The 25,825-nt window shown below is 57.2% G+C and overlaps 3 protein-coding genes across 7 annotated transcripts in view; 1 reads left to right on the top strand and 2 right to left on the bottom strand.

Moving 5' to 3' along the window:
• Positions 1–7,218, top strand: part of LZTS2 (leucine zipper tumor suppressor 2) — a 10,436-nt gene extending 3,218 nt beyond the window's left edge. For 3 of the 5 annotated variants that reach the window (XM_006101731.3, XM_023743238.1, XM_014467112.1), the window contains exons 2-5: positions 2,479–2,928; positions 3,543–4,190; positions 4,711–4,968; positions 5,889–7,218. In XM_006101731.3, coding sequence (XP_006101793.1) covers positions 2,521–2,928; positions 3,543–4,190; positions 4,711–4,968; positions 5,889–6,572 — 1,998 coding nt within the window. In that variant the 5' untranslated portion in view covers positions 2,479–2,520 and the 3' untranslated portion in view covers positions 6,573–7,218. The remainder of the gene's footprint in view (positions 1–2,478; positions 2,929–3,542; positions 4,191–4,710; positions 4,969–5,888) is intronic. The other 2 variants (XM_014467113.2, XM_014467114.2) reach the window with 2 other exon arrangements.
• Positions 7,061–10,913, bottom strand: LOC111823029 (tyrosine-protein phosphatase non-receptor type 13-like). Its single transcript, XM_023743239.1, has 6 exons — positions 10,889–10,913; positions 10,337–10,428; positions 10,114–10,185; positions 9,019–9,636; positions 8,614–8,714; positions 7,061–8,225 (listed from the first exon to the last, which is right to left on the bottom strand). Exons 2-6 carry the CDS (start codon positions 10,386–10,388, stop codon positions 8,010–8,012), a joined length of 1,059 nt encoding a protein of 352 aa, XP_023599007.1. The 5' UTR covers positions 10,389–10,428; positions 10,889–10,913; the 3' UTR covers positions 7,061–8,009.
• A 4,862-nt stretch (positions 10,914–15,775) lies between these two features.
• Positions 15,776–25,505, bottom strand: LOC102429537 (PDZ domain-containing protein 7). Its single transcript, XM_014467111.2, has 10 exons — positions 25,481–25,505; positions 24,447–24,819; positions 21,638–21,778; positions 21,157–21,331; positions 20,496–20,672; positions 20,066–20,213; positions 18,561–18,621; positions 17,752–18,159; positions 17,076–17,270; positions 15,776–15,976 (listed from the first exon to the last, which is right to left on the bottom strand). The coding sequence occupies exons 2-10, from the start codon at positions 24,667–24,669 to the stop codon at positions 15,885–15,887; spliced, it is 1,620 nt and encodes a 539-aa protein (XP_014322597.1). The 5' UTR covers positions 24,670–24,819; positions 25,481–25,505; the 3' UTR covers positions 15,776–15,884.
• Between the last annotated feature and the right edge of the window lie 320 nt (positions 25,506–25,825).

The raw sequence follows: 25,825 nt of genomic DNA on the forward strand, positions 1-25,825 counted from the left end.
GTGGCGGAGGGCCAGTGGGAAGAGGGCATTCCACAGCGGCCCCCACTTTATGGAAGCGGAGGCGGGGGGGGGGGGTTCTGGAGGGTGGAATGGGGGCTCCCGGCTTCCTGTTGCAAAATGGGAACTCGTGATCCCAGGGGCGTTCCCACTTGACTGCTCCTGGGGATGTGGTGCGGGGAGACTTTCCCCAACTCTCCACCCCAGAACGGACCTGTGGGCCTTCAGACCCTGGCTAGACCTCCCTAGGGCCGTGGCCGAACGCTGCCCGCGGCTCCCCCCGGCCCACTCAGGTGGGCTGCTGTGCCAGAGGGGTCACCCCAGGAGTGCTGGGGAGAGTGGGGGTTCCCATTCCACAGCCGGAGAGACGCGTTTCTCAAAATGGAGCCTCTCCTTGCCCCTCCTTCTCTCGGAGGCTCCAAGAGCGGGAGCCTGGCTGGCTGGGCCTGGCTTTCCAGACGCCTGGCTCCGGCTCTGGCTCTGGCTCCGGCTCCGTGGGTGTCTGGTTCGCAGGGCCTAACTTTATGTCTCTTCTGGATTTAGGGGCCCCTGGCTCCGTGGGGTTCAGGGGCCCTGGCCTCACTGAGTCAGTCTGTCTGTCTCCTTGTCTACCTGACACCCTGGGGCCTCTGAGTCTTTGTCTCTTGTCTTTTGGGTCCCTATCTCTGAGCCTCCTCCCCTCTGTTTTCACTTTCTCGGTGCTCACTGAAGTGGGGAAATGCAGGCAGAGGTGCCAGCCCCCTAAGAAGCCCCTTCCCCACTGTTGTCTCCTGCTCTGGAGCCGCCTGGGACAGGGCAGAGGAGGTGGTATTCCATTCACTTTGCTCAGGGCGGGCACTTGTGTGGTAGACAGTGCTCACTCCCACCCCAGCTCCCAGCTCCTCCTGCCTCAGGCTGGACATCTTCCAGGGTCTCAGGGTCTTTGACTTGAGTAGGGAGGTGGGGGTGGACTTAATGGAACACAAGAAAGAAAGATGGGGGGCAGATCAGGCAAAGGAGTCAGATCATCTCTCTCCTCTCGTACATTCCAGCGAGTGACAAAAATCAAGCTCCCACCCACCCAGTTGGCCCTGCCTGTGTGCCACCCAGGCCCCCACCCTCCTCACACATGCTCCTATTCACACACACACTCCTTTGTACACACTTACACACATTCACTTTCCTGTTCACACACTTGTGTGAAATAATGTGAGTTTACATATAAACTCAGGTTTATATGAGTGGACATCTGTCCAAACATATTCTCTCAGGTAGTCGCACGCATATGCCACCAGTTCACTTATTATGTGTGCATTTGTAACTTTCACGCACTTTCTAAGAGTGGCCCCCCTATTTATACACATACTTACTCTTGTAAAATACACCCATATGAATTCACACATATACTCATGTATATATGAATGTATCTCCCTGCCCATATCTATGCACATACACTCATTCATGACGCTCTCACACACCTTTTCATAGTCACAGTGCTCGTTTTCGTGCTGTGCATCCAGTCCCACGCACACAAATAGAAGCACACACTCCTGCTCCTACGCAGTTCTCTGTCCACCTCTTGGCCCCCGCTCGCTCTGCATGATGACTTCAGCAGATGCCTGAGTCCTGGTCTTCGTCCTCGCCTCAGGATGGAGGGAGTTCCGGGTGGAGACTCGCTGTCCCCTTCCAGGAAGGAGGAGGGCCTGGGAGGTGGAGCCCTCTTCCCTGGGCTCTGGGGAAGTGAGATCTTGAAGCAGCTGCCAGAGGTGGTGGTAGGGCTTCTACCCTCATCCCTTTGGGATCACGCTGGGGACCACCTAAAGCTGGAAGGTTTCATAGAAGCTGGCAGCAGGCCTGTGTAGATTCCTGTGGGCCCAGCTGATTGGGTATGGTGAGGCTAGTTGTCATGGCAACAAGCATGAACCTGCATGGAGTCAGGAGACCCCAGAGGGCACCTGTGGGCTCCCTAAGAGCTCTGAGTTTCTTGTTTGGCCAGCTTCACCCTTGCCGCCTCTGTGTCTGGGAGAAACTGAGGCCCAGCTGGGGGAGGCTGGGCACTGCCTGGCCTTGGCTCTTTGTTCCCTAATTACCATCTGAGTTGCTGACTTGGTCCCTGAGGTTACTGCTGCCCAAACTGCCCTCTAATGAGGCCACCTGTCCCAGGGGACTTGATCCGCCCAACCGCCTTCCTAACTTGAGTGCTGGCCTCTGTGGGGGATGCAGTTTGGGGCTGGGCCCTGCAGAACCACTAGGCCTCCCCTCCCCTCATCATCCCTGCTCAGTAGACTCAGTCCTCTGCCCTGGGCCGTGGTCTGGGGTGCAGGGAGAACCAAGGTTCATGCCAGTGCTCGGAGGGGGAGCCTTGGGGGCATCAAGTACCTAACATTATGGATATCAGGGGGCTGTTCAACCTGAGATCGGGGGTCAGGAGAGGCACTTGGAACCTTTCATAGGGAGGGGGCTCAAGGTGGAGGGACTCTGACACCACTGCCCTGCTTGCAGGTTCCCCTGGAGGCCCACGGCCAGGCCAGAGGTTCTGCCGCCATGGCCATTGTGCAGACTCTGCCGGTGCCGCTGGAGCCCGCTCCTGAGGCCACCACGACCCCACAAGCTCCAGCCATGGGCAGCGTGAGCAGCCTCATCTCAGGCCGGCCCTGCCCTGGGGGGCCAGCTCCTTCCCGCCACCACGGCCCCCCTGGGCCCACCTTCTTCCGCCAGCAGGATGGACTGCTACGGGGTGGCTATGATGCACAGGAGCCGCTGTGCCCAGCTGTGCCCCCCAGGAAGACCGTTCCTGGCACCACCTTCACCTACATTAACGAGGACTTCCGGACAGAGTCACCGTCCACCCCCAGCAGTGACATCGAGGATGCCCGGGAGCAGCGGGCACGCAATGCCCACCTCCGTGGCCCCCCACCAAAACTCATTCCTGTCTCCGGAAAGCTGGAGAAGGTGAGGACCAGCCTTCCTTTAGGGCCTGGGTGGAATCAGGAGCCCCCTGGAGAAGCTGGAGGAGTTTGGGGGTCTGTGTAAGAGTGTGGGCTCCAGATTCACCAGACCTGAGTGCTAATCCCAGCTCTGCCTCATTCTGGCTTTATTACCTCAAGGAAGTCACTTAACTGTCCTGAGCCTGTTTCCATATATGTGACATGGAGGTGATAGGTCAGCTCTAATGAGTTTGTTGTGAAAATGAAATAATATATATAAAGTGCTTAGCCTAGTGCCTGGCATACACTATGGACTCAATAAATGTTAGCTATTTGAAATTGCTGTTGTTATTCAACAGCAGTGTGTTTGACTTTGAGCAAACCTTTAACTCTGCTCAGCCTCCATTTTCTCACCTGTAATATGGGGATAGTGATCGTATTTTACTCGTGTGGCTTCTGTAATGACTAGAGATGACCTTTTAAATTACTTGACATAAAGCTGACATGCGGGGGGCTCTCAGAGGTAGCAATTATTAATATATGGGGATGGGGGACCCCAGATGGGAAGACAGGAAGTGTGAGAAGGGCTTTGAAAGATTGAGTAGCTCATCCCCAGTGTCTCATGGCACCTCATTTCAGAACATGGAGAAAATCCTGATCCGCCCAACAGCCTTCAAGCCAGTCCTGCCCAAACCTCGAGGGGCGCCGTCTCTCCCCAGCTTCCTGGGTCCTCGGGCCACCGGACTGTCTGGGAGCCAGGGCAGCCTAACACAGCTGTTTGGGGGCGCTGCCTCCTCCTCCTCTTCCTCCTCCTCCTCAGCTGCTGACAAACCTTTGGCACTGAGTGGCTGGGCCAGTGGCTGCCCATCAGGGACGCTGTCCGACTCCGGCCGAAACTCACTGTCCAGCCTACCCACTTACAGCACTGGGGGTGCCGAGCCCGCCACCAACTCCCCAGGCGGGCACCTGCCCTCCCATGGCCCTGGGCGGGGCGTGCTGCCAGGGCCAGCCCGAGGAGCCCCTACTGGGCCCTCCCACTCGGACAGCGGTCGATCTTCCTCCAGCAAGAGCACAGGCTCCCTGGGGGGCCGCATGGCTGGAGGCCTCTTGGGCAGCGGTCCCCGGGCCTCCCCTGACAGCAGCTCCTGTGGGGAGCGCTCCCCACCACCGCCCCCACCCCCTCCGCCCCCTTCGGACGAGGCCCTGCTGCACTGTGCCCTGGAAGGGAAGCTCCGAGACCGTGAAGCAGAGCTGCAGCAGCTGCGGGACAGTCTGGATGAGAGTGAGGTGACCATGTGCCAGGTGTCGTCCGTGGTGGTCATGGGGGTGGCGTGGCAGGACGTCCAGAGGTGCTGGGAGTCCAAGGAGCATTTCTGTTGGTGTCAGGGTGGGGGCAAGTGGTGGGCAGTTGCACGTGTGACCCCATTCCCACCCAGTTGTCTGGCCGAACTGTAGAGTGGTGAGGATTCAAACCCAGCACTACCATTTGCCTATGAGTACTAAGCCTCAGTTTCCTGATGTATGAATGGGGATATTTTTATTCTCTCAGAGTTATGAGTAAGGCAAAGGCTGTAAAGTGTTTAGAATAATGCCCGGCACTTAGGAAGTGCTACTTAAGTGCTTGCTATTATTGCTGTTTCTATTACCATAAAAGTACTTGTCACTGTGGTCATATTATTACCATTGTTCAGTGTAATCTAGCCGCCTAAAGCCCCAGTAGGCCACCAGAGCAGTCAGTGATTGGGGGCAGCGAGGGCTCGAAGTTTGGGGGAGCTGCCTGGACCCAGGCGTGCCTTCTCGCCCACAGGTGTATGAGGATCGGCAGCGGCACTGGCAGCGGGAGCGCGAGGCCCTGCGCGAGGACGGGGCGGCCCAGGCGCAGCGGGCCCAGCGAGCTCAGCAGCTGCTGCAGCTACAGGTGTTCCAGCTGCAGCAGGAGAAGCGGCAGCTGCAGGATGACTTTGCACAGCTGCTGCAGGAACGGGAACAGCTAGAGCGGCGCTGCGCTACCTTCGAGCGAGAGCAGCGGGAGCTCGGGCCCCGGCTCGAGGAGACCAAGTGGGAGGTGGGTCAGACCAGGAGGGAAAGGAGCAGGGTCCTGCAGGAACAACCCCTAGAAAGAGGGGCCCAGGAACACCCCAGCAGCCTGCCACACCTAGAGGGCCTCCCCTTCCTCACCTCTGTGAGATGAGGATCCCCCTCTGACCTCCCTTTCTGGGAGGGGGCCTCCTTGTGTCTCCATGTTTGGCCTCCTCATTAGCCTGGTCTAGTGCCCATAGCCAGTGGCATTCCCACCCACTGCCTTCCAGCCAATAACAAGAATGTAGTGCTTGCTATGCACCAGGCACTATTCAAAGCATGTTACATAGACTGTGTATCATCTAATCTTCATTAACAGCCCTAAGAGATGGGTCCTGTAAATATTCCTATTTTAGAGATGCAGAAACTGAGGCCCAGAAAGGCTGGAGCCCAAAATTATACCCAGTCTGTGGCAGAGTTGAGATTTGAATCAAGTCAATCTGACTCCTTTGTGTATGCTTTTAACCAAAGTGGTTTAAAGACACTACTTTGAAGGGAAAAAATCTGTATCCACTTTAGCCGCTGAATAACTGTATGATCTTGACCATGTCGCTAGGCTTGCCTTAGTGTCTTCATCTGTAAAATGGGTATAAGGATCAAACCTCCTCTCCAGAATGTCCAGCATGCTGTCAGGGCCTGACCCCCTGGGACAGGGGTCCTCAAACTACGGCCCGCGGGCCACATGCAAATACAAATATTGTATTTGTTCCTGTTTTGTTTTTTTACCTCAAAATAAGATATGTGCAGTGTGCATAGGAATTTGTTCATAGTTTTTTTTTTTAAACTATAGTCCGGCCCTCCAACGGTCTGAGGGACAGTGAACTGGCCCCCTGTTTAAAAAGTTTGAAGACCCCTGCCCTGGGAGAACCCTTCTCACCATCCTTCCTGCCTGCCTCCCACCACCAGGTGTGCCAGAAGTCGGGCGAGATCTCCCTGCTGAAGCAACAACTGAAGGAGTCTCAGGCAGAGCTGGTGCAGAAGGGCAGTGAGCTGGTGGCCCTGCGGGTGGCCCTGCGGGAGGCACGGGCAGCTCTGCGGGTCAGTGAGGGCTGGGTGCGGGGTCTCCAGGAGGCAGCCCGAGCACGAGAGCTGGAGCTGGAGGCCTGTTCCCAGGAGCTGCAGCGGCACCGCCAGGAGGCTGAGCGGCTTCGGGAGAAAGCTGGGCAGTTGGACACCGAGGCGGCTGGGCTCCGGGAACCCCCTGTGCCACCTGCCACTGCTGACCCATTCCTTCTGGCAGAGAGTGATGAGGCCAAGGCACAGCGTGTGGCAGCCGGGGTTGGGGGCAGCCTGCGGGCCCAGGTGGAGCGGCTGCGGGCCGAACTACAGCAGGAGCGGCGGCGAGGCGAGGAGCAGAGGGACAGCTTCGAGGGGGAACGGCTGGCCTGGCAGGCAGAGAAGGAGCAGGTGATCCGCTATCAGAAGCAGCTGCAGCACAACTACATCCAGATGTACCGGCGGAACCGGCAGCTGGAGCAGGAGCTGCAGCAGCTCAGCCTGGAGCTGGAGGCCCGGGAGCTCGCCGACCTGGGCCTGGCAGAGCCAGCCCCCTGCATCTGCCTGGAGGAGATCACTGCCACTGAAATCTAGGGCCCTTGGGGTCCCAGCTCTGCAGGGAGCTCTGCTGAAAGGGAACAGCTGCCTCAGGTCCACTGAGGGCCCCAGAGCCACTGGTCCCCTGGGATCCAGGCCTCTGGGCCTCTGCCAAGACCCAGGGCTGCCCTATGACTTGGATGAGCAAGATCAGACCCCTTGGAGGTCCCTGTGTTCACTATCACCCAGAGGCTCCTGCTCACTCCGCCTGTTTCACTCCCCACCTGTTGCCAGTGCCACTCTGCCAACCCCATTCACCCCAAACGCTCACCAGCTCAACCAGCCAGGGGGCTGGGGAGAGGAAGGAGCTCCCTCGTCTCCACACTCCAAAGCCAGAGAGAGCCAGACAGCGCCAGCTGCTCCAGATGTGCCTGCCCTACCCTGCCCATGTTGGGGGACAGGGCTGGGACTGGGGTCTGGTCCCCAGCTTCCAGCTCTGCAGCCTCTCAACTGTGGTGAGGGGGCTATAGTCAGACCAAAGGAAGAACTCAGAAATGTCTTGTTTATTTGTGTTTGTGACCAAGCTGCCCCTCCCTACACCCTGGTGTATGGCCTCGTTTTCACTTGTATATTTTTCACACTGTAAATTTCTTGTACAAACCCAAAGAAAAAAATTAAAAAATTTTTTGATTTTTAAAAAAAAGGTGAGTGTGTTGGAGAAAGATTATGGGAACTTGTTTGACCCTCCCCCAGCCCCTCTTTTATTTGCTGGCTATTCCCCTACCCCTCATGGAGGTCTTTGGGGGAGAAAGGGAGATGGGGAAAGGACAAATCCAGTAGAAAGTCTACGGCTCGTGGACCACAACAGGAAGTGGTCTCTCTGAGTTTGAGAAATGAGAAAAGGCTTCCATCCTGTTCCTGGCATAGAACACTGCTTGCGGCTGGGAGGTGGCCGCAGTGACTGCTTGAGGGCTATCTCGGAGAGGCCATGTCCCCCAGCGCTTGGGAGAATCAAAGGGGCATCATGAGAAAGTACCCTCTGATCCCAAGTTCCAGACCTTGGGCTTCTCGACCTTCCTGTCTCGGGAGGTTAGGAGCAGCGAGTAGGTGACACAGGCTGCCCAGTAGCACCTTGTCCTTGACACCAAGTTTGTCTGGAAAGGGCAGAGCCTTGGGGGAGGGAAGAAAGCAGGGACATCTGAGCCACCGGCGTGGAGCTCTGTGAGTCGGCAAGGCAAGCAGGACTGGGAGGTTCCCGAGTCAGAAGGTCAGTAGGCGAGGTCTGGGAGAGCAGGAGGATTCCGGGGTCAGTGGGAGGATCTGAGGTCAGTGGGAAGAGTCATGGGATCGGTGGGGAGAGCCGGGTTAGAATCTGGAGTCTGGAAGGTTGTAGAGGGGACTGGGCTGGGGGTGTGGCGTCAGTGGCAGAGGTCTGGATATTGTTGGGAAGGGCCCTGTGAAGTTCTGGCAGCCAACGGGCGTACCATCCAGGGGTCAGCGGGCAGGGGAATGGTCCGGAGGAAGGAGCCGATCGCTGGGTGCTGATGAGTCAGAGGGCAAGGCTGGCGGGTCGGGCCAGGGGACCCTGACCACGAGCTCCATGGGCTCCCGGGCCTTGTTTCGATACGCCCGGCGGATGGTATCCACTGCGCGCTGGTGGGTCACCTGCTCCAGACTCTCTCCATCCACTGCCACCAGCTCGAAGCCAGCCTAGGATGGGAGTGGGAGACCACAGCCCTGCCCATCAGGTCACCCCCCACTCCAGCATCCAACCTCTACCTCCACCAGCGAGGACACCCTCCTGCGTGGAGGGGATGGACAATGGGGCTTTTGTGCCTGGAGCTGTTGGGGGCTGGGTGGGGCACAGACAATGGCCCTTTGTCCCTTGGGGCAAGGGGTGGAACAGGATGGGCCGCCCTCAGGCCCAGGCTGGCATGAGGGGACAGATTTTTTCCTTGGCCAGCTCATCCTGACCCCTCTCCTCCCACGACCTGGTCTGAACATGCCTGGCTGGCAGATGCGCATGACCCAGCCTGCCCCGGCCAGAGGCCAGAATCAGCTCCGGGCTGAGGGAGGGGACCGGGTTGGCTTCACCCACCTGCAGGGCCCCACTGAGGAAGGCGGCCCCCCCAGGGAAGATCTTTTCTATCTTCACCATGGGCTGCACCTTGGACTCGATACCCCCCGAGATGCTGATGCCTAGAGAGAGTGACAAACACAGGATAAGAGTGGGCCTACCCCTACAACCCAGAGCTCCCAGGATAGGCCCAGGACCCCATCCCCAAATCCGGGGCCCCCAACTATTCCCAAACTCCAATTCTGTTACTATTCAATCCTCAACTCCAAAATCCTCTAGATCTCAAAGCCCCCAAATCTATAGATTCCCCCAACTACACCCCAATACCCAGATTCTTTTCCTAGGCCCAGGCCCCTAGTCACATCCCCAAACCAAACCCACCAACCTTACCCAAACCCCTGCCAGGCCAGTCCCACCCGGACTCACCCAACGACTGTTTCATCTTGGACAGCGTGACTGTCCTCAGCTCCCCGCTGGGAGCCTTCGTGGCTGCCTGCTCAGCTGTCCTGCCAGGTCCATTCTCGCTGGGCCCTTGACTGCCTCTCGCCTTGGCTACCTGCCCATCTAGAGGTCGTGGCAGAGGGGGCCTGGCCTTCCGAGGCTTGTGGTAGCGCCCGTTGGCCATGCTGGGGGTGAGGATAGGCGCTGGGGACGGGGACCGCCTGCGCCCAGGGGACTTGCCTCGGCCCCGGCTGCGGCTGCGGCTGCGGCTGCGGCTGCGGCTCTGGGCCGGGCCCTGGCTCTGGCTCTGGCTCTGGCTCTGGCGAGGGCCTTCTTGGGTCAGGGGCTCTGTCAGCAGCCAGTTAGGTCTGGGGGGCCGGGGAGCAACGGGGGGTGGCTGGGGAGGGGGTGTGCAGGTGCTTCGGTGTGGGGCGAAGGCATCTACTGGCACGTCTTGGAGAGGGGGGATCCCTTTATGAGGGTGGCAGGAGGCAGAGGTACCCAGGGAGACCCGGAGGTCCCCCAGCCGCTCCCTCAGCTCCCCATCATCTTCCTCCTCAGAGAAGCCATTCGCAGGCAGCAGGTAGAAGCCTCCACGGCTGTCTGGGGAAGATGGCCAAGGTCAGGCTGCCCCCTCGTCAGCCCAGACCACCTCGCCAGACCCCGGCCCGTGCCTTTCTAAGGCCTAGGAGACCAGGCCTGGGTTTGCTCAGGCCCTACGGCAGCCCTGCCCATGTTCCATTGTAAGAGCACTTTAATACTTTCTATTGTAATAGTTACAGGGTTTTTTAATGTGTCTAAGAAAAAATATGACACACACCAAACTAGTAATTTCTGGGAGGTTATTGCACAGAATGATCTAAAAAGTGAGTGGGTTTAAAACCAATTATTAGGTAAACCATAGTGGTGAGCGGATGTGGCAGAAACGGTTCTGGTGGATGAGGGCTTTCCTTCAGGAGCCCCACACACCTCTGAAACCACAACACCCACAGCCCCTGGGGCGGGGCCAAAAGAAGGCCTGTCCTCCTTCCCCAGTCCCCCTGGGTGTGCCCCGTCCCCGGCCCTGGGACTCTGACTGACCAGGCACAGGGGTGATGAGGTGACGCTTGGGTGGTGTGTCTTGCCGGGCCGGTCGCAGGGCAGGAGGCCGTACTGGTTGGAGAGAAGAGGTCAGTGGCAGGGATGGGCTGACAGGCTCCCGATGGACACAGCTGGAAGGGCTCTGCCCCCTTTCCGTTGGGATATGCCACCCTCCTCCCACCTGGGGTTCAGGATCCACAAGTCCTGCCCCCCAGCTGCTGACCTGCCCGGCTCTTGAGGGCCTCAAACGCCTCCAGCTCCACAGGCATCACCATGCTGTCGAAGCGGCCCAGGTCCGTGGGGGCCACCACACTCCTGGGAGAGGGAGAGACGGGGGTGGGCAAGGGTCCAGTTCTGAAGGTGCCGGGGGTGGGGGCTTCGGCCCTGGGATGGTTGGGGGAGGTATCAGGGGTCCCCTGCCAGGAGCCGGTCCACCCTTGCTGCTTGACACAGTCACTGCAGGGAGGAAACATCTGCGCAGCTTATGTTTCAAGGGACCTGGCGTATATGACATAGGTTTGCTCCCCCTCTTAAGCACTATGTGTTTTAACCAGGACCACCTCCCCGAGAAAGGTTGTTTCCCAGGTTAGGGGTTAACAGGACTAAGGAAGAGAATAAATCAGTAAATCCCCCTAGTGTTACAGAAATACCATGTACTACTTATGAAGAACTTGGACTAAGACTGTTGGCAATAAATTTGGGACTTGTTGGGCCCACATCCCCAGGGGTCTGCCCACCAGGGAAAGCACCAAAGCCTATACCCCTGGAGACCCACCGACACAGGGCAGTCCCAGGGAAGGCAAGCAGCGAGGCTGGGAGGACATAACCTTTACTGGGTAGGATAAACTCCTTTAGTCACTTCCTTGTAGCTTATCAGTAGAGCAACAGAATAGTGACCTTGGAATAGCCCTTATAATGGAACACAGAGATTAACCTAGACAAGATTGAAATCAACAGAATTACATAGAGACAGGATTTTTGGCTAAGGTCAGATACGAAACAAGGAATTTGTAGAACGTGACCCAAAACATACCATGATGTAATTATAGAGGCATGCTTATGGGATCAAATAGTATAAATATAGATGTAATAGGACAATAAAGAGAGAACCTCGCTATGATGATCACCTGAACACTGCCCCCGTGTCATTCATTCTTCGCCGGCTCCGTCCACACCTTTGGGAACCCCTGGACCTGCTGGGGCTGGACCCCAACAGTCCCCCTCCTGCCCGAATTCCTCCCTACAACGCTCCCCACCTGATGTCCCGCAGCAGCAGCAGCTTGGCGGGCTTGTCCAGGATGGCCAGCAGGGGCCTCACCAGGTCCTCCACGCCACCCTCGTGCACGTACTGCGGAGACAGGCACCCAGGTCAGAGAGCAGCAGGGACTTCCCCAGCTGGGCCAGGGGCGATGCCTGGGCATGTCTGGGGGGGCCCCCATGTTAGGAAGGGCTCCCCCATCCCTGGGCTGTCCACAAGATGTCTTATCTTGGTGACTAGGTGAAAGCCTGCAACAACAATAACAGACGTGTAACAGCGATGACAGCTATGGGGCAGGCACTCTTCCAAGCCTTTTACACATGTCTCTCATTTAGCCACCACCCACCCTGAGAGATGACATTATTGATTCCTGGTTTGCAGGTGAAGAAACTGAGGCTCAGAGAAAAGGGCTTTGCCAGCGCCGCACAGATGAGGAAGTACAAGTACGAAGAGGGACTGAAACCCGAGACGTCTGGCTCCGGCCTACGCTGTGCGGGGAAAGGATGTGCAGTGAGTGGACTCTCCTCCCCACCCCCTCCTTCCAAGCAGAAGGAAGGAATTGGAGCCAAACACTAGGCTGTGGGCTTGGCTGGCCCATCATTTGTCTGCACACAGAGCTACAAATTAGCCTTTGTCCAGGGCTGGAATAGGACCTTGGGGACGGGGTGGCCCTACCGAAAGCCTCTCCAGTCAGTACTCAGGATGGAGGAGGCCCTTCGGCCTGGCACTGCCCGGATGTCACCGACCACACCCACCGACGCAGACAAACTGGCAAACTGAACACTGGCAGCCACCCTAACGGACACATACCGCTCCCTGGTGGTGAAAGGGAGACACGCACTGATTCAGGGACACAAACACAGAGCATCCTCTATGGGCACAGACACAGAGAAATAGCATGCCCTGGTGGTCAGAGCGAGACATTCATACATATCTGGAAATAAATAAAAGATAAACGATGTGTGTGGCTCTAAACCACACACAAAGTTATAGGGACTCACGCATACACATATGGACAATATACCCCCAGATAGTCACAGACGTGCACAAGCTTCAAGTTCACACACCTGCATTCAGCACCCACTACGCGCCAGGCTGTGTACCGGAGGGTGGCAGTCGGGGCCCAATAATAAAAATCCTGCTCCAGATCTTCAGGAACTCAGTGTAGTTGGATCGAGGGGCAGAATGAGCCACATGCCCCAGTGAACTACAGACCACTCACAGAGGGAGTCTCGGAGGAGGGTGGGAAGATCAGAGTGGGCTTCATGGAAGCGGTGGCATTTACACCGACTCTTAAGGATAAATTCAGGGATCAGCGTGAGTGTTGGGAGAAAAGTGCTCTAAGGACGCTGCGGACTAAGGGGTAGATGGAAGTTTAACCTGATCTCGAGTTACATGACGGGCCTCCACGCAGGCCGCGCAGGTTGTGACCACAGTGTGAGCAGTGCCTCTGGAGCTGTGCCATTCATAACCTGTACCAGGCCGTGTGGGAACCGGGGTGATGTGGTGGCTATGGGAAAGCTGGGCTTAGTGGGTTGGGGAGTTAAATCCGGTGAGAACAAGGAACTTGCACTCCATTCTGTCAAAGAGGTTACCAGGGGCTTGGGGCGTGTGAGTGATCAGAGAGGTGGTTTACAATGCCTGGCCTGGAGGCTGTGAGGAGGTGGCTAAGAGGGGGGAGAGAGCAGGGGTTCAGGGACACACATCAGAATCACTAGGGGAGCTTTACTCATCTCTCAGGCCACCCCAGAGGGTCCCCTCTCTTGGTGTGGGTAGGGCTTGGGTCAGGTTTGGGTAGTATTCGGAGCTCCCCAGGTGCTGTGGGGGAGACAGTGAGAGGCATCCTAGTTGGGGTGGGGAGAGAGAAGCCAGGGATTAGGAAAAAGGAGCAAATAAAGCAGCGGTTCTCAACCTGTGGGTCGCGACCCCTTTGGGGGTCGAACGACCCTTTCCCAGGGGTCGCCTAAGACCATCGGAAAACACATATATAATTACATATTGTTTTTGTGATTAATCACTATGCTTTAATTATGTTCAATTTGTAACAATGAAAATACATCCTGAAATGAAAATGTAAATATCAGATATTTACATTACGATTCATAACAGTAGCAAAATTACAGTTATGAAGTAGCAACGAAAATAATTTTATGGTTGGGGGTCACCACAACATGAGGAACTGTGTTAAAGGGTCGCGGCATTAGGAAGGTTGAGAACCACTGGAATAAAGGAACAGAGGCCCACCTAGTGGCCACAGCCCAGAACTGCATGCTTACAGCTGCTGGTTCAACAGCCAGCCCCCCTTAGCACTGAGAGATGAGCATGACATTTGAGTTTAGCCAAGGCCATTAGCTGCCCCCAACATGCACCTGACCACAGGGGGCCCTGCTGTAAACCAGGCCTTGGTCAGGGGGTGCATGAATCACCACGCCTCAGTCTCCAGGTGACACATGCCTTAGCTAAGCACATGCACACTCACACAGATACAATCGTACAGCTGAGTCAACACACAGCCAGGTACTCCACAGACAGACAAATGCACACACCACCCAGACATACAACACAGCCCCACCCTGGCCCAGGTGATGGTGTGGGGGATCCACAAACAATTTCCTGAAACTCCTCAGACAGCCCTTGGACATGGGCTCGAGTTCCCAGATTCATCACAGGGAACCCATCACAGAAACCTGAAGGTTCTTGAGGCAGCGGGAAGCCTAGATCCTGGAGAGGGCCTTCCAACCCATCCTCCCAGAGGGGTGACATGTGCCTTCTGAAGCCTCACCAACATTCAGGCTACAAAGATCCCTCGCCTCTAACCTCTATACCACTCTGGACCCTCTGGTCTGTTTGAGGTGGAAGAGAACAGAGAACAGCAGTGCAGGTGTTGAGAGGTTTGGGCTGTCAGGTGGGGGAAGGGACACGGGATTACTTACCTGTGCCAGGCCTGGTGGCTGACCCAGGAGCAGAAGGAGGCATGGGAATGGGCTGGGGTTTAGAGGAGAACAGAGGCAGGTGACTGCAGGGACTCCTGTACCTCAATTCATCACCTGCCTGACTCCTCTCCCCAGCTTGAATGTCACCTCCTCAGAGAGGCCCTCCAAGGCCACATCTAATGTGTGCTCTTGGCTTCCTTTATCATGTCATTTTCCTTCACAGCACTTCACATGAGTTGTCACTATGGGTGTTCCAGTGTCCAGCTCCCCTTTCTGGTTGTGAGCTCAGTATGTGTGCCGGTGTGTGCATGTGACAGGCAGGGGTGACTTCCGCTTCTAATGACCACTGGCCTCACAGTGTTGAGCCCAGATACTGGTCAGCAGGCAGTAGCCTGAATGAATGAGGGCCTGGGTGACTGAGTGGCCATGTGCTGGGGCTGGGGGCCCGCTGGAGGCTCACCCGGGAGCAGTGGCGGGTGACGGCCAGCACCTCATCGTCAGTCAGCAGCCGCCGGGCCAGGTCCTGAATAAGGGGCCGACGGCTCTCCCAGGCCTGCACCTGCTCATCCACATTGGGCAGCTGGCTGGAGGGGCTCCCGGACCTGGCAGAGAGCAGGGCCCGGCCCCTCTCCCGGTCTGCAGGGCAGGAGCAAAGGGATATGATGAAGGAGCCTGGAGCCAACAGGAGAGGAGGTAGGGGCTTCCCTAAATGGGGGTCAAACCCCAGGACATTCTGGCTGAGAGGCCCAGGTGCCCCTGACGGAGTCCCAGCCATGCTCCCCAACACAGTCTCCCATGGTGATCTGCCCGCCAATGGAGCTCTACCCCAGGCCCCTCTGCCCCCCAACACAGACCCCTCTACCAATCTGTTCCTTAATGGAGTCCTGGCCCAGCGGCCCTTGGATTCCCTGAACATACACTGTCCTACTAGTCTGGTTCCCATTGGAGTTCTCACAGGCTTCCTCATATCCCCCAAATCAGTATTTGGGAATCCCAACTCAAACTCCAGGTTCCTACAAATGTACCGCAGTATCTGTCTGCAACCCTATCTTTCCGAGTCCAGTTCTTTTAGCTGCCCCCAATATGTACCTCCCTATCTGCCTGGTCCCTCATGCTTGATCTCAACTGAGCTTAGCCCAAAGACCCTTAGCTGCCCCCAACATGCACCCCACCCCATCAGCAGCTCTGCTGTAAATCTCTTTGGTAAAGAGATGCATGACTTACCACGTCTCAGCCTCCAGGTGACAAACTTCTGCACAGGTCCCGCTCCCCCTGCTAAGAAGAAAAAGGCTCAGCAGCAGGCCCTGTCCCCAATCTGAAAATGGGGGTTGGGAGGGTTCAGGACTGGATGGATCACTGCTTGGTATGGAGAGTTCAGGCTGAAGGCGGTGGGATGGGGAGACCATGAGGGTCTTGAAGGCCACGCTCAGGCCAAGACCTTTGTTTACAGGCGGTGGTGAGTCCGTGAAGGTTTTGGATCAAGAGAGGGTACAGTCTGAGCTCTGCTTATAGAGATTCATTTGGAAGCAAATGGATGGAGGCAAGAACCCTAGGGACAAAGTTTGGGGGCGCACTTACCTTCAGGGGACAAAGAGAAAAGGGACAGCCTTGGAAGGAGAGAGAAGAGTGGCCTGAGAGGTGGGAGAACCAGGAGAGAGCAGGGCCCTGGGGGCTGTGGAGAGAGAGATGAGTTGATGAAGGGGGGCTGGCCTGCTCTTATTTGAAGGGATTGTCTCTCCCATGGGACTGTCACCTTGAGACCCCCGTGGGGGGGAGGGGTGGCCAGGGCCCAGCTCCTCATCCTCTAGTGGTTTTTGCCCGATCAACATCCACTCTCCCCTCTGGAACACACTTTGATTTCACCCAGGGACCCCCATCCTCAGTGCATGTTCCCCAGGGGAGCTGAGAAAGCGTCTCTCTCCCACATCACAGTGATGTGCGGGGTGTGGTCCCAGCTGGGCCAGTGAGAGCCTGAGGCTTCCGTGGAGACTCTGAGAAGCTCTCTTTCCTTTGTGTTGCTAAGTGGCCATCTTAGCTCAAGTGGCCAAAGCCCTCAGGACAATAAGCCAATCCAGGGGGAGGGAACCGAAGACGAGAGGGCAGATGTCCGAGGAGACTGTTCCATCTTTAGGTCCAGCTTAAATCAGTAGTTGAGCCAAGAGGTGCTTTTTAAAGCTACTTTGAGTAGAGTTTCCGTCACAGGCAACCTCAACAGTCAAGCCATCCACTCTTGGTCCGGTCTCCGAACCTCACGTGGGAGATGAGAGGCCCTCCGTGAGGCCCCTTCCGAGGCCCCTGACATGAGTGAAGCCTGCCTCGGCCCTTCCACGGGGCCCTGATCTAGAAAGGGTCGTGCTCAGGGATGGTTCTAGAAGTGGGTAGGGCCTGTGGAGTTCTTGCCAGGGGAGGTGATGCCAAATATTCTAGGAAAAGAGTGCCCTGCCCTCCCCTCAGAACCGAGCTCCTCTGCTTGCTCCTGTGCTGGGACTCTATCAGTTTTCCCTTCTGTAAAATGGGCAGACGAGGTCATGTAAGAATGACCACTACATTCTCTGGGCACCGGTGTGGCAGATAATGTCCTAAGTGATGAACATACACTAGCTCACTTATTCCTCACTATTCCTGAAGATATAGGTATTATTACTTCAGTTTTACTCCCGAGGAAGCTGGAGCCCACAGGGTGCAGTGGAGACTCACGGCGAGTGAGAGGCAGCGTGGGGCTGGATGCCAGTGTGGACCTTTCCTCCCTGTCTGACCAGCCCAGCACTTACCTTTCTCCACGTCCAGGCGAGGACGGGGCTTGGCCGGGCTCCCTCTCTCCAGTGTCCAGGCCTCTCTGCGCCCGTCCCCCAGCCGCCCCTGCCGCCCTCCCTTGAAGAAGAGGTTCATCAGTGTCTTGGAGCGTTGCAGGGCCCCCTTCTCCCCAGAGGACCCCGACTTCTCCTTCTTCCGCTGCTTCTTCTCTTCTGCAGACACGAGGGAGCACCCGGGAGGCTGGAGGGGCGGGCAGAAGGGAAGGACCAGGGGCCGGGGTGTGGGGAGGGGCAGAGAGAAGGGAGAGTAGGGGGACAGACAGGGTCTGCAGCCATGTGGGGAGGCGGGGATGCGGGCAGGGAGGTTGGGAGGGCCAGGGGCCCTCCTCCAATTTTTCACCCCTACTTTACCCACAGATACAGCTATGTGAGGAAGCCATGAGGACGGGAGAGTGTGTGTGTGTGTGTGTGTGTGTGTGTACAGGTCTGGGCACTCCAGGCTGGAGGGCTTGTTAGGACTCTATTGGGGCTCAGAGGGACTGGAGCTGGAGCTGGGTCTGGGTCTGAGTGTATTCTGGGGCTGAGGCTGGGTCAAGGCTTGGGGCAAAGGGAGGTTTGGGGCCCAGGATGGGTCTAAGGGAGGTCTTGGAACGGGGGCTTTAAAGAGAGAAGCAGCCACCCATCCCCCACGTACCCCACAAGGTCAGGTGGCTCTGGGAGCGTGTAATGGGGGGCCGGGGTCGGCTGAGGGCCAGCAGCAGAGCAGTCTTGGGGGACTCAGAGAGAGCAGAGTCAACGCGGCGGGCGGCCGAGGGTCCGTCGGAGCGGATGGCTGTGTCCCTGAGGATGACTGTGGGCCGCACGCTGCACCAGGTCTCCACGCGGCCGCCCACATCGGGGTCGGTCTGCATGGCTGTGTCTGCTCGCCCCCAGCCTGGGCCTCGGCTGCTGGCCTCCTCCGGCCCCAGGCAGACATCCATGCGGTCAGAGGGCAGGGAGCTGGAGCCCTCAGCCGAGCTGTAGGGGGCGCTGGAGGCGTATGAGGAGACGCTGGAGCTGCTCTCAGAGGCCTGGGACAGCTGCTGCAGCACCCCATTGCTCACTGCGGGCATAGGGAAGGCAGGGGCATTTCGGGGGACCGGCTGGTTGCTTCAGGGCCCTGCCAGGCTTGCAGACCACCCCTGGGCTTGGGGGGGTTGGGGAGGATCCGGTAGCAGCCAAGGTTGGAAGCTCAGGATCTGGGCTCCCGGCTGCTCAGCATCCTGCCAGTAGGTGAGACCTTGAGGAAGTCACTTCTCCTGCGCCCACCCCCTTGGGACTCCAGATCCTAGGAGAGCCTGAAACAGGACCTGCACCTTCTCAGAGGAGGGCCCCAAACAGCGCTGGGCAGTGTGAAAATCCCAGTAAGATCCTGGTCCCCCTGCCCATTTAGTCCTCAGATATTCCGGCCCCACCCTCAGGCCCTGCCCTTTCCCTTCAGCCTTCGAGGCCTGAGCCACTTACGTCGGTCCAGCCAACAGTACTCAGAAACCATCTCCTTGTAGGCAGGGTACCGGCCAGTCTCCTGGGGCGGGCATGGTGGGCAGAGGAGGGCATCGGGACGGGGTCAGAAGGGAGAGAAACAATGAGGAGTGATGGCACAGGAGTGAACTTTTCAACCCTCTTACTCTCCATCATGCTCTAGCCACACAAGCCACTTTATTTCTGCGCATGCCAACTTTCTCCACACTCCAGGGCCTTTGCACCTGCTGTTCCTTCTGATTGGATTCTCTTCCTTCAGCTCATCTGGTGGCCAGCTCCTTCCCCCTCTTCAGGTATTACCTCCTCAGAGAGGCCCACTCTCACATCCCCCGACTAAAAGTGTCTTCCTAAATCACCTCCGCCCCTCTCTCTGTTAATTTCCTATAGCATTTGTCACATCTGCATGTATCTAGTTTATGTATCTGTCTCTGCCAATAGCAAAGACCTTGTCTTGTTCATTGTTGTAGCTTCAGGACCTTGCATACTGGCCATCCTATAGTACAGTGATGGCGAACCTTTTGAGCTCGGCGTGTCAGCATTTTGAAAAACCCTAACTTAACTCTGGTGCCGTGTCACGTATAGAAATTTTTTGATATTTGCAACCATAGTAAAACAAAGATTTATATTTTTGATATTTATTTTATATATTTAAATGCCATTTAACAAAGAAAAATTAACCAAAAAAATGAGTTCGCGTGTCACCTCTGACACGTGTGTCATAGGTTCGTCATCACTGCTATAGTAGGTACTAAAAAATATTGAATGAATGGATGAATGAATGAATGAATGAATGAGGGGCTGAGTGGGAGTAAGGAGGAGCGTTTGAGAGGAAGGAAAGGAAGAGTGGAATGCGGGAGGGGTGGGGAATAAAGGCAGTGGGGGCGGGGAATGGTGGAGGAGGCGGGATGGTGAAATGGGTGAAAGGCTTGGAGAAGGGAGAAGGGTGGAGCAGGGGCCAGGACGAGGCACTAGGCAGAGTGAGGCATCACATCCTCCAGGAGCCAGAGTGAGAAAGACCTGATCCTCAGGCAAGTGTGAGACCCACATGAATAATGGATCCAGCCACCACCCCTGAAACCCAATCTCTGTACAGCCCAGCCCTTCTTGCCCTGTACCCTGAGGAAGCCCACCACCTAGTCCTACCCAAAGCCATAGCCACCGCCCCACCTTTCTGAGCGGGACATTTCTTTTTCCTTTTACTCCTAGGCCTCCCCCACTCATACAAAGGGGCACTGTCCTAGACACCTGGGGAGCGGGCCTGGAACAGGCCCCGCTACTGACCACCCGGGGAATTGCCTGGGGCTCCTCAGTTACTTTGCCTTTCTGAGCCTTCTTTCTTCTGCAAAATAAGGACAATGCCTGCCCTACCTCTCACGTGGCTGTGAAAAAGTCCAGTTGCAGAGCAATGGGCGTAATTAAGAACTAGGGTGCTCTAGGAAGTCTTCCCTACTGTCTGGCCTCTCCCTGACTCCCACAGTTCTGCTCACCTTGATGGTCAACATGATGTGCGTTTGGCCCTTCAGCACCTCCACGGCCTGGCTGTGGCTGATGTCATCGAACCTGACACCGTTGGCCGCCAGGACCTGGTCTCCCACCTTGATACCGTTCTCCTCGGCCAGCCCGCCATGATCCACTCTAGGGTCAGACAGACAGCAGTCCGGTAAGCCCCCAGGCCTGCCCTCCCTCACCCCAGTCCAGACCCTCTTCACTTGGATACAGGGATGCCCCAGTCAAACTCCTTGACCCTCCTCCTGGTGACCCGGCCCCCCTCTGCTGATCCCACCCCTGACTTAAGCCCTCATTTGAACTTGTAGTTGGCCAGGCCTCCCTTGCTAACCCATCCCCAGGTCCCAGCCCAGGTCAAACCCCAAGCCCCATTCCCTACCCTACCCATTTCATTCCCTGCCCACTCCTCACTTGGACACGTAGATGCCCAGGCCGAACTCCTTGCCCCCTCGGATGTTGAAGCCCAGGCAGAAGTCATCGGAGGTCGTGTAGAGGTGGACGATGCGCCGCACCCCGTCCTCTGAGCTGCTCTCTGACGGCGTGGAGCTGCACTTCTCCACTACCAGCCGCCGATTCACCACGTCCACCCTGGGGCAGCAGCAAGGAGCCCTCAGCCTGGGCCCCCATCTGCCACCATCCGCCCCCCCACCACTCCCAGCAGCCCCCATAACTGCAGGGGAAAAGTGGGGCTGCCTTCGGGGGACTTCCCAGGTCTAAGATCTTCAGTGGGACAAGGATTAATCAAATCTGAGAAATCATCCTAATTTTCTCGAATCCTCATAGGCCCAGGAGGAAGAGGCGCTGTTATTATCTTACACTCAGCAGCAGCAGCCGCCAGGGGGCAGGGCCGCTGGGGTCTGGGATAGCAGAGCTGCGGGGAGAAGTGGAGGAGCGGGAGTGACAAGACCTTTTCTCATTTCAGGGTCAGGCCTTAGGGTTTCCGTGACGCAGCCCCACAGGGTGGGAGAAGCAGGAGCCACACCAGCCAGGCCTGTGCAGAGCCCTTGCCCTCAGCCTCTCCTGCCCTGGCTTTGGGTCGGGGTGCAGGGGCAGGCAGGGCAGGCCTTCTCACCACGTGGTCTTCTCCTTGGAGAATTTGATGCCGGGCACACGGCCCATGCGCCTCACCATCATGTGCAGGCGGCTGCTGCCCGTCAGGACCTTCACGGCGCTGCCCATGGTGGTGCTCTCCAGGCTCAGCCCGTTCACCTCCGTGATCTTGTCCCCCACACACAGGCCAGCCCGCTCTGCACCAGGGAGAGGGGCGGCTGGCGTGGGCCATTTGGGAGAAGGCTGAGCCCCCACAGACCAGGCTTCCTGGGGTGAACTTCTTCCCTGAGATGTGGGATCCCTAGGTGGGGTCTGTGTGTCCCATGTTAGACTAGGGACCTGTCCAGTAGCCCACTCCTCCCTGAGGGGGGCTCCATCTCCCCATTAGATCAGGCCCTACAAAGCCCAGGAGTCTTCCTCCCACCCCTGACTAGAACCTCTGTGCCCCACTAAGATGGGGTCACATACAGCCCCAGGACCTCACCCCCGGGGACCCTGCTCACCTGCACTGCTCCCCTCCTCCACCTTGCTGACGAAGATGCCCAGGCCATGCTCAGAGCCGCCGCGCACACTGAAACCCAGCCTCCCTGCTGGACTCTTCTCCACCCGGACCGCATGGATGATGTCGCTCTCATCACTGTTGGCTGTGGGGATGGGGACACAGGCATGACTCCCATGCCTATTCTGAGCACAGTGGACCCCTGGGTTCCCCAACTTGGAGCCTGCAAAAGCTGGGTTGCTGGTCACAGGCATCCAGGGACCTACATGAGGGGGGCAGCCAATTTCTGAGTTTCCTCTGGGTGACTTTAAGACTGTGGGCTAGGGATGGGATGGGAGTAGACAGGACAGGATTCCATGTGGGAAGACACTGTTCTCATAATATAGGTGTGTGTGTTGTTGTGTGTGTGTGTGTGTGTGTGTCTGATGCTTAGTAAGCTTCCCATGCCCACAGGCCTGGGATAGGCCAAATGCCTAAAAATATTAGTATTCTGAGGGTCAGAGAGATAGAAAAGAGGTTTAAGAATCCATTCTATGGAGCACAGCTGAGGAGTCTGGGCCCTTTAGCTTGCAGTGGAAATGAGCATGTCAGCTCCATCTTTAAATAGTTGAAGATCTATCCTGTGAAGGTATTAGATGTTTTTGACTGTGCAACCCAGAGGGCAGAACAAAACCCACATAGTGGAATTATATGGAGGCCCATTGAGCAAGGGAAAACTTTCCAATACTTCCAGCTGTCAGCATGGAATGAGTTTTCCAGGAGGGAGAGCGAGTTCCTCATTTTTGGAGGCATACACGCGGACACTTGGTAAATCCCTGTCTAGGTGCTGTGGAAGGATCCCTGAGGTGCCTTCTGTCTCTTACACTCTGTGGTTCTGGAAGTAAGGGCTCTAAGAGCTACCTGACTCTCTGAAGAGAGAAACCCAAAACAGCACCTTGTGCAGCATGTGCCCAGAACCCTGAGTGGGCCTCTCCGTCATTGTTGGGGATGTCAGAGGAGGAGGGTCCCCAGGGACTGGACTGCCAGGGAGGGATTCTTGGAGGACTCAGATGGGTGGAATTAAGGGAAGACATTGATGAGGGATGGAGTGAGCAAAGGCTCAGAGGTGCGTCCTTGAGAAGGCCTTTTTGTTGGAGAAAAGTGAGAAGACTGGAGCGGTGAGAAGGTGAGATTTCTTCTTGGGGCTTACTCCAGAACTCTAAACATCTCTCTCTCTCTCTTTCTCTCTCTCTCTCTCACACACACAGACACACACACACACACACACACACACACACACACACACCTGTTTCATCTAAGAGAAACCAGAGCAGCTCAGGGAGAAATCCCCAAGGGCAGCCTGTGGGCAGGGATGGTGCAGTACAGAGACGTGGGGATCCTGGGACTTCCAGGGCAGTGTCCCCCGCCCCCATGTCTTGTAGCTCCTCTGAGGACTTCTGCTCCATGACCAGAATGACAGTGGTGGCCCTCAGCAGTGCTCTGCTGCTCACTCTGGGGTGAGGCTGAGTGTGTGGATGATGGGTGTGCTGGACCACTGGTGGAGGAAAGCCTGATTCCTGAGTTACATGCCCCAGAGGCCCGGGTAGAGGAACAGGGATGCCCAGACGGGCCAGGGGGAGGATCAGGGTCTGAAAAGTTCAGTCTGGGATTCAGCCAGGGCACTCTGCTGGCTGAGGGACAGGAGGGGAGCTGGAGATAGTTGTCTGGTCCTATCTGCAGAGAGCCCAGGCCCAGAGAGCCCCACTTCCCTGCTGTCATTCAAGGTCCTGCTTTGCTCATCTGCTCTTTGTTGTCTCACACCTGTCACTGCAGCCAGGCTGTCTCTTCAGCGCCCGCCCCATCATGCTTCGTGCTTTCTATGTCCATCCTTTGTCTGTGATACCCCCACCCCCTCACCAGCTGTTCCCGTTGCCGTCTCTAAGCCCTGCTACACTGTAAGTTTCTGAAAGTGAAGACTGAGCCTTCTTTCTCTCTAGGCTCCCTGCAGAACCTAACTAGGGCTGGTACAGAACTGGTGTGCAATGAGGTGGCATTAAGCATCTACATAAGCTTAGGTCTCCTTCCCTTACCCCCACCTTCCTTTTCTCCCCACTCTCCTCACCTTCCTTTTCTCCCCACTCTCCTAAACATTGGCTACTCTATCTTCATTTCCTTCCTTTTGCATGTGGAGCCTTTCATTCCATTTGCCCAACTGGGCCCTGGTTCCTCCCAGCTCAACACAGAACTGGACACGCAAGAGGCTGGTGGATGGAGGATGTCCTCCGTCCTGCACATGCCCCAAAGGCATACGCAAATGGGTTTGGACAAAGGTAGCATCTATGAAAAAATAGAAACAAAAACAAAAGCAGCAGATGAGCAAAGTGGGACGGTGAATGACAGCAGGGAAGTGAGGGCTCCCTGGGCCTGGGCTTCCTATAGACAGGACTAGACATCTCCAGCTCCTCTCTGTCCCTCGGCCAGCGCCCTGGCTGAATCCTAGACTGGACTCTGCCCAGCTCATTTGGGGCTAGCGTACCACACACACACACACACACACACACACACACACACACATTCCCACACCTTTCCCCGGTGGCTATGCCCTATTTCCCACCTCTGCCCTCTCTGCAATCCTGGAGTCCTAAAGGACTGGCCTAAAGGAGCAAAGAATTAGATGAGGAAGAGTGTATGGGTTCCCAGAAGCCCCCCCTCCATCCGTGGGGCTCCCATCTTTTGAGTTCCCCCACCCATATTGGCTCTGTCTCCTTCTACTTAGCGCCATATGTCCTCTCCCCCCACCCTCTGCTCCGGCCTCTGCTGGGCCCCACCCCCACCTTCGATGGGGGAGTTGATGAGGATGACACGGCCCATGGGAGATGAGGCTCGGATTCCGCGGGAGGGCCCATTCAGCAGCCGCTGTTGCTTCCTCAGCAGGTATCGCGTTGCGGAGCCTGTGTCGCTGCCCAGGTGGCCTCGGGAGGAGAGGGAGCTCAGAGAGCCAGAGCTTAGGTCTCCAAGGCCCAGTGGGTCGAAACCCACCGAGAAACCGTGCGCCATGGCGGCTAGACTACAGGTCCAGAAGGAACCTGCTAGCCCTCGGGAGGAGGGCTCTGCGTGCTCCGGGCTCCATGAGCCTTCTGGGCAGGACGGGGTTCCCAGTGAACCGGAGCCCTCACCTCCGCTGCCTCTCTGGAGTGTGCACTAGGCCTGCGCAGGGAGAGGGAGGGATTGGAGGAGGGGTGTGAGTGCTGCCCCCCAGAATTTCCACCCCTCCCCCTGGTTTGAGCATCCTGCCCTCCCATGCCTTAGGCCAGAGAACTGCCCATCCAGGCACCACCATGGACTTTTGGAGCTATTCACACCAGGCGGGTGGGAACCTCTCCTTCACCCCTCATTCCTGCTCTCAGCTGAGTCATCTACTCAGTCTCTATCCTCATAGGAGGTTGAGAGTGGAGGAGATGGGGTTGTGGCAGGCCCTGGGGTTTTAAGGGGTGTGAGAAAAATTGGGGCCAGGGCAGTTTGTTGCACACCTCTCTTGTGTATGGGAGTAGGGGGTCAGCCAGTATTTGATGCTCAGGCCTCAAGGGCTGGGCTTCAGGACCTGGGACAGCTGCAGCCAAAGACCAGAGATGTCCCGGTCCAGAGACCCCCAGGCCCAGAGTGCTGTCCCCTCTGTCCCCCTCCTCTCCCGTCTTAAGAAGTTGCATGGCCCTCTCCCAGGCTTTGTAGAGGACCTGCTGGCGAGAGCCCCACAACATCCCCCGCAAACCCGGGGCCAAGTCCCTCAGAGCAGATCTCAGCGCGCACCCCCCCCCATCGGTCCTCCTGGCGCCCCCACCTCTCGGTCTCAGCCCCCGGAGCCCCTCACCTGCTAGTGTGTGCGCGGCCGCCGGCCTCGCCCGCCCGCGGGCGCGAGCGACTGCAGCAGCCGGGGACCCCGCCCACGCCTCGCCGAGGCTGCAGGAGCGGGGCGGGCCTGAGCAGTCCCGCGCTCCCATTGGCTGAGGGGGCCGCCAGTCACTCCTCCCGCCACCTCTCAGGCACCCAGGACAGCCGTTTTTCTCCTGGGCTGGGCTGCTGGGCTCCAGCCACTCCCGTTGGAATTCGGATGCCCACCTCGACCGCGAACTCAGGGCTTGGGTCGGCTCCACTAACGGTTCAGCACAGGGCCGCCCAGGACCTTGACCTCTCCAGGCCGTGCCAGCTACCAGGG

Source organism: Myotis lucifugus, unplaced genomic scaffold (genome assembly GCF_000147115.1).
Source record: "Myotis lucifugus unplaced genomic scaffold, Myoluc2.0 scaffold_381, whole genome shotgun sequence".
NCBI lineage: Eukaryota > Metazoa > Chordata > Mammalia > Chiroptera > Vespertilionidae > Myotis > Myotis lucifugus.

Excerpts from the sequence above, each read along its gene's own strand:
- LOC102429537 (XM_014467111.2), bottom strand. The coding sequence starts at position 24,669 with ATGGCGCACGGTTTCTCGGTGGGTTTCGACCCACTGGGCCTTGGAGAC. Across the intron at positions 20,214-20,495 it reads CTGGGCATCTACGTGTCCAA|AGTGGATCATGGCGGGCTGG; the intron begins GTGAGGAGTGGG and ends GTCTGACCCTAG. Across the intron at positions 18,160-18,560 it reads GTACTGTTGGCTGGACCGAC|TGAGCAATGGGGTGCTGCAG; the intron begins GTAAGTGGCTCA and ends CTATGCCCGCAG.
- LOC111823029 (XM_023743239.1), bottom strand. The coding sequence starts at position 10,388 with ATGGTGATGCCTGTGGAGCTGGAGGCGTTTGAGGCCCTCAAGAGCCGG. Across the intron at positions 9,637-10,113 it reads CCTCATCACCCCTGTGCCTG|ACAGCCGTGGAGGCTTCTAC; the intron begins GTCAGTCAGAGT and ends CATCTTCCCCAG. Across the intron at positions 8,715-9,018 it reads CAAGATGAAACAGTCGTTGG|GCATCAGCATCTCGGGGGGT; the intron begins GTGAGTCCGGGT and ends CACTCTCTCTAG.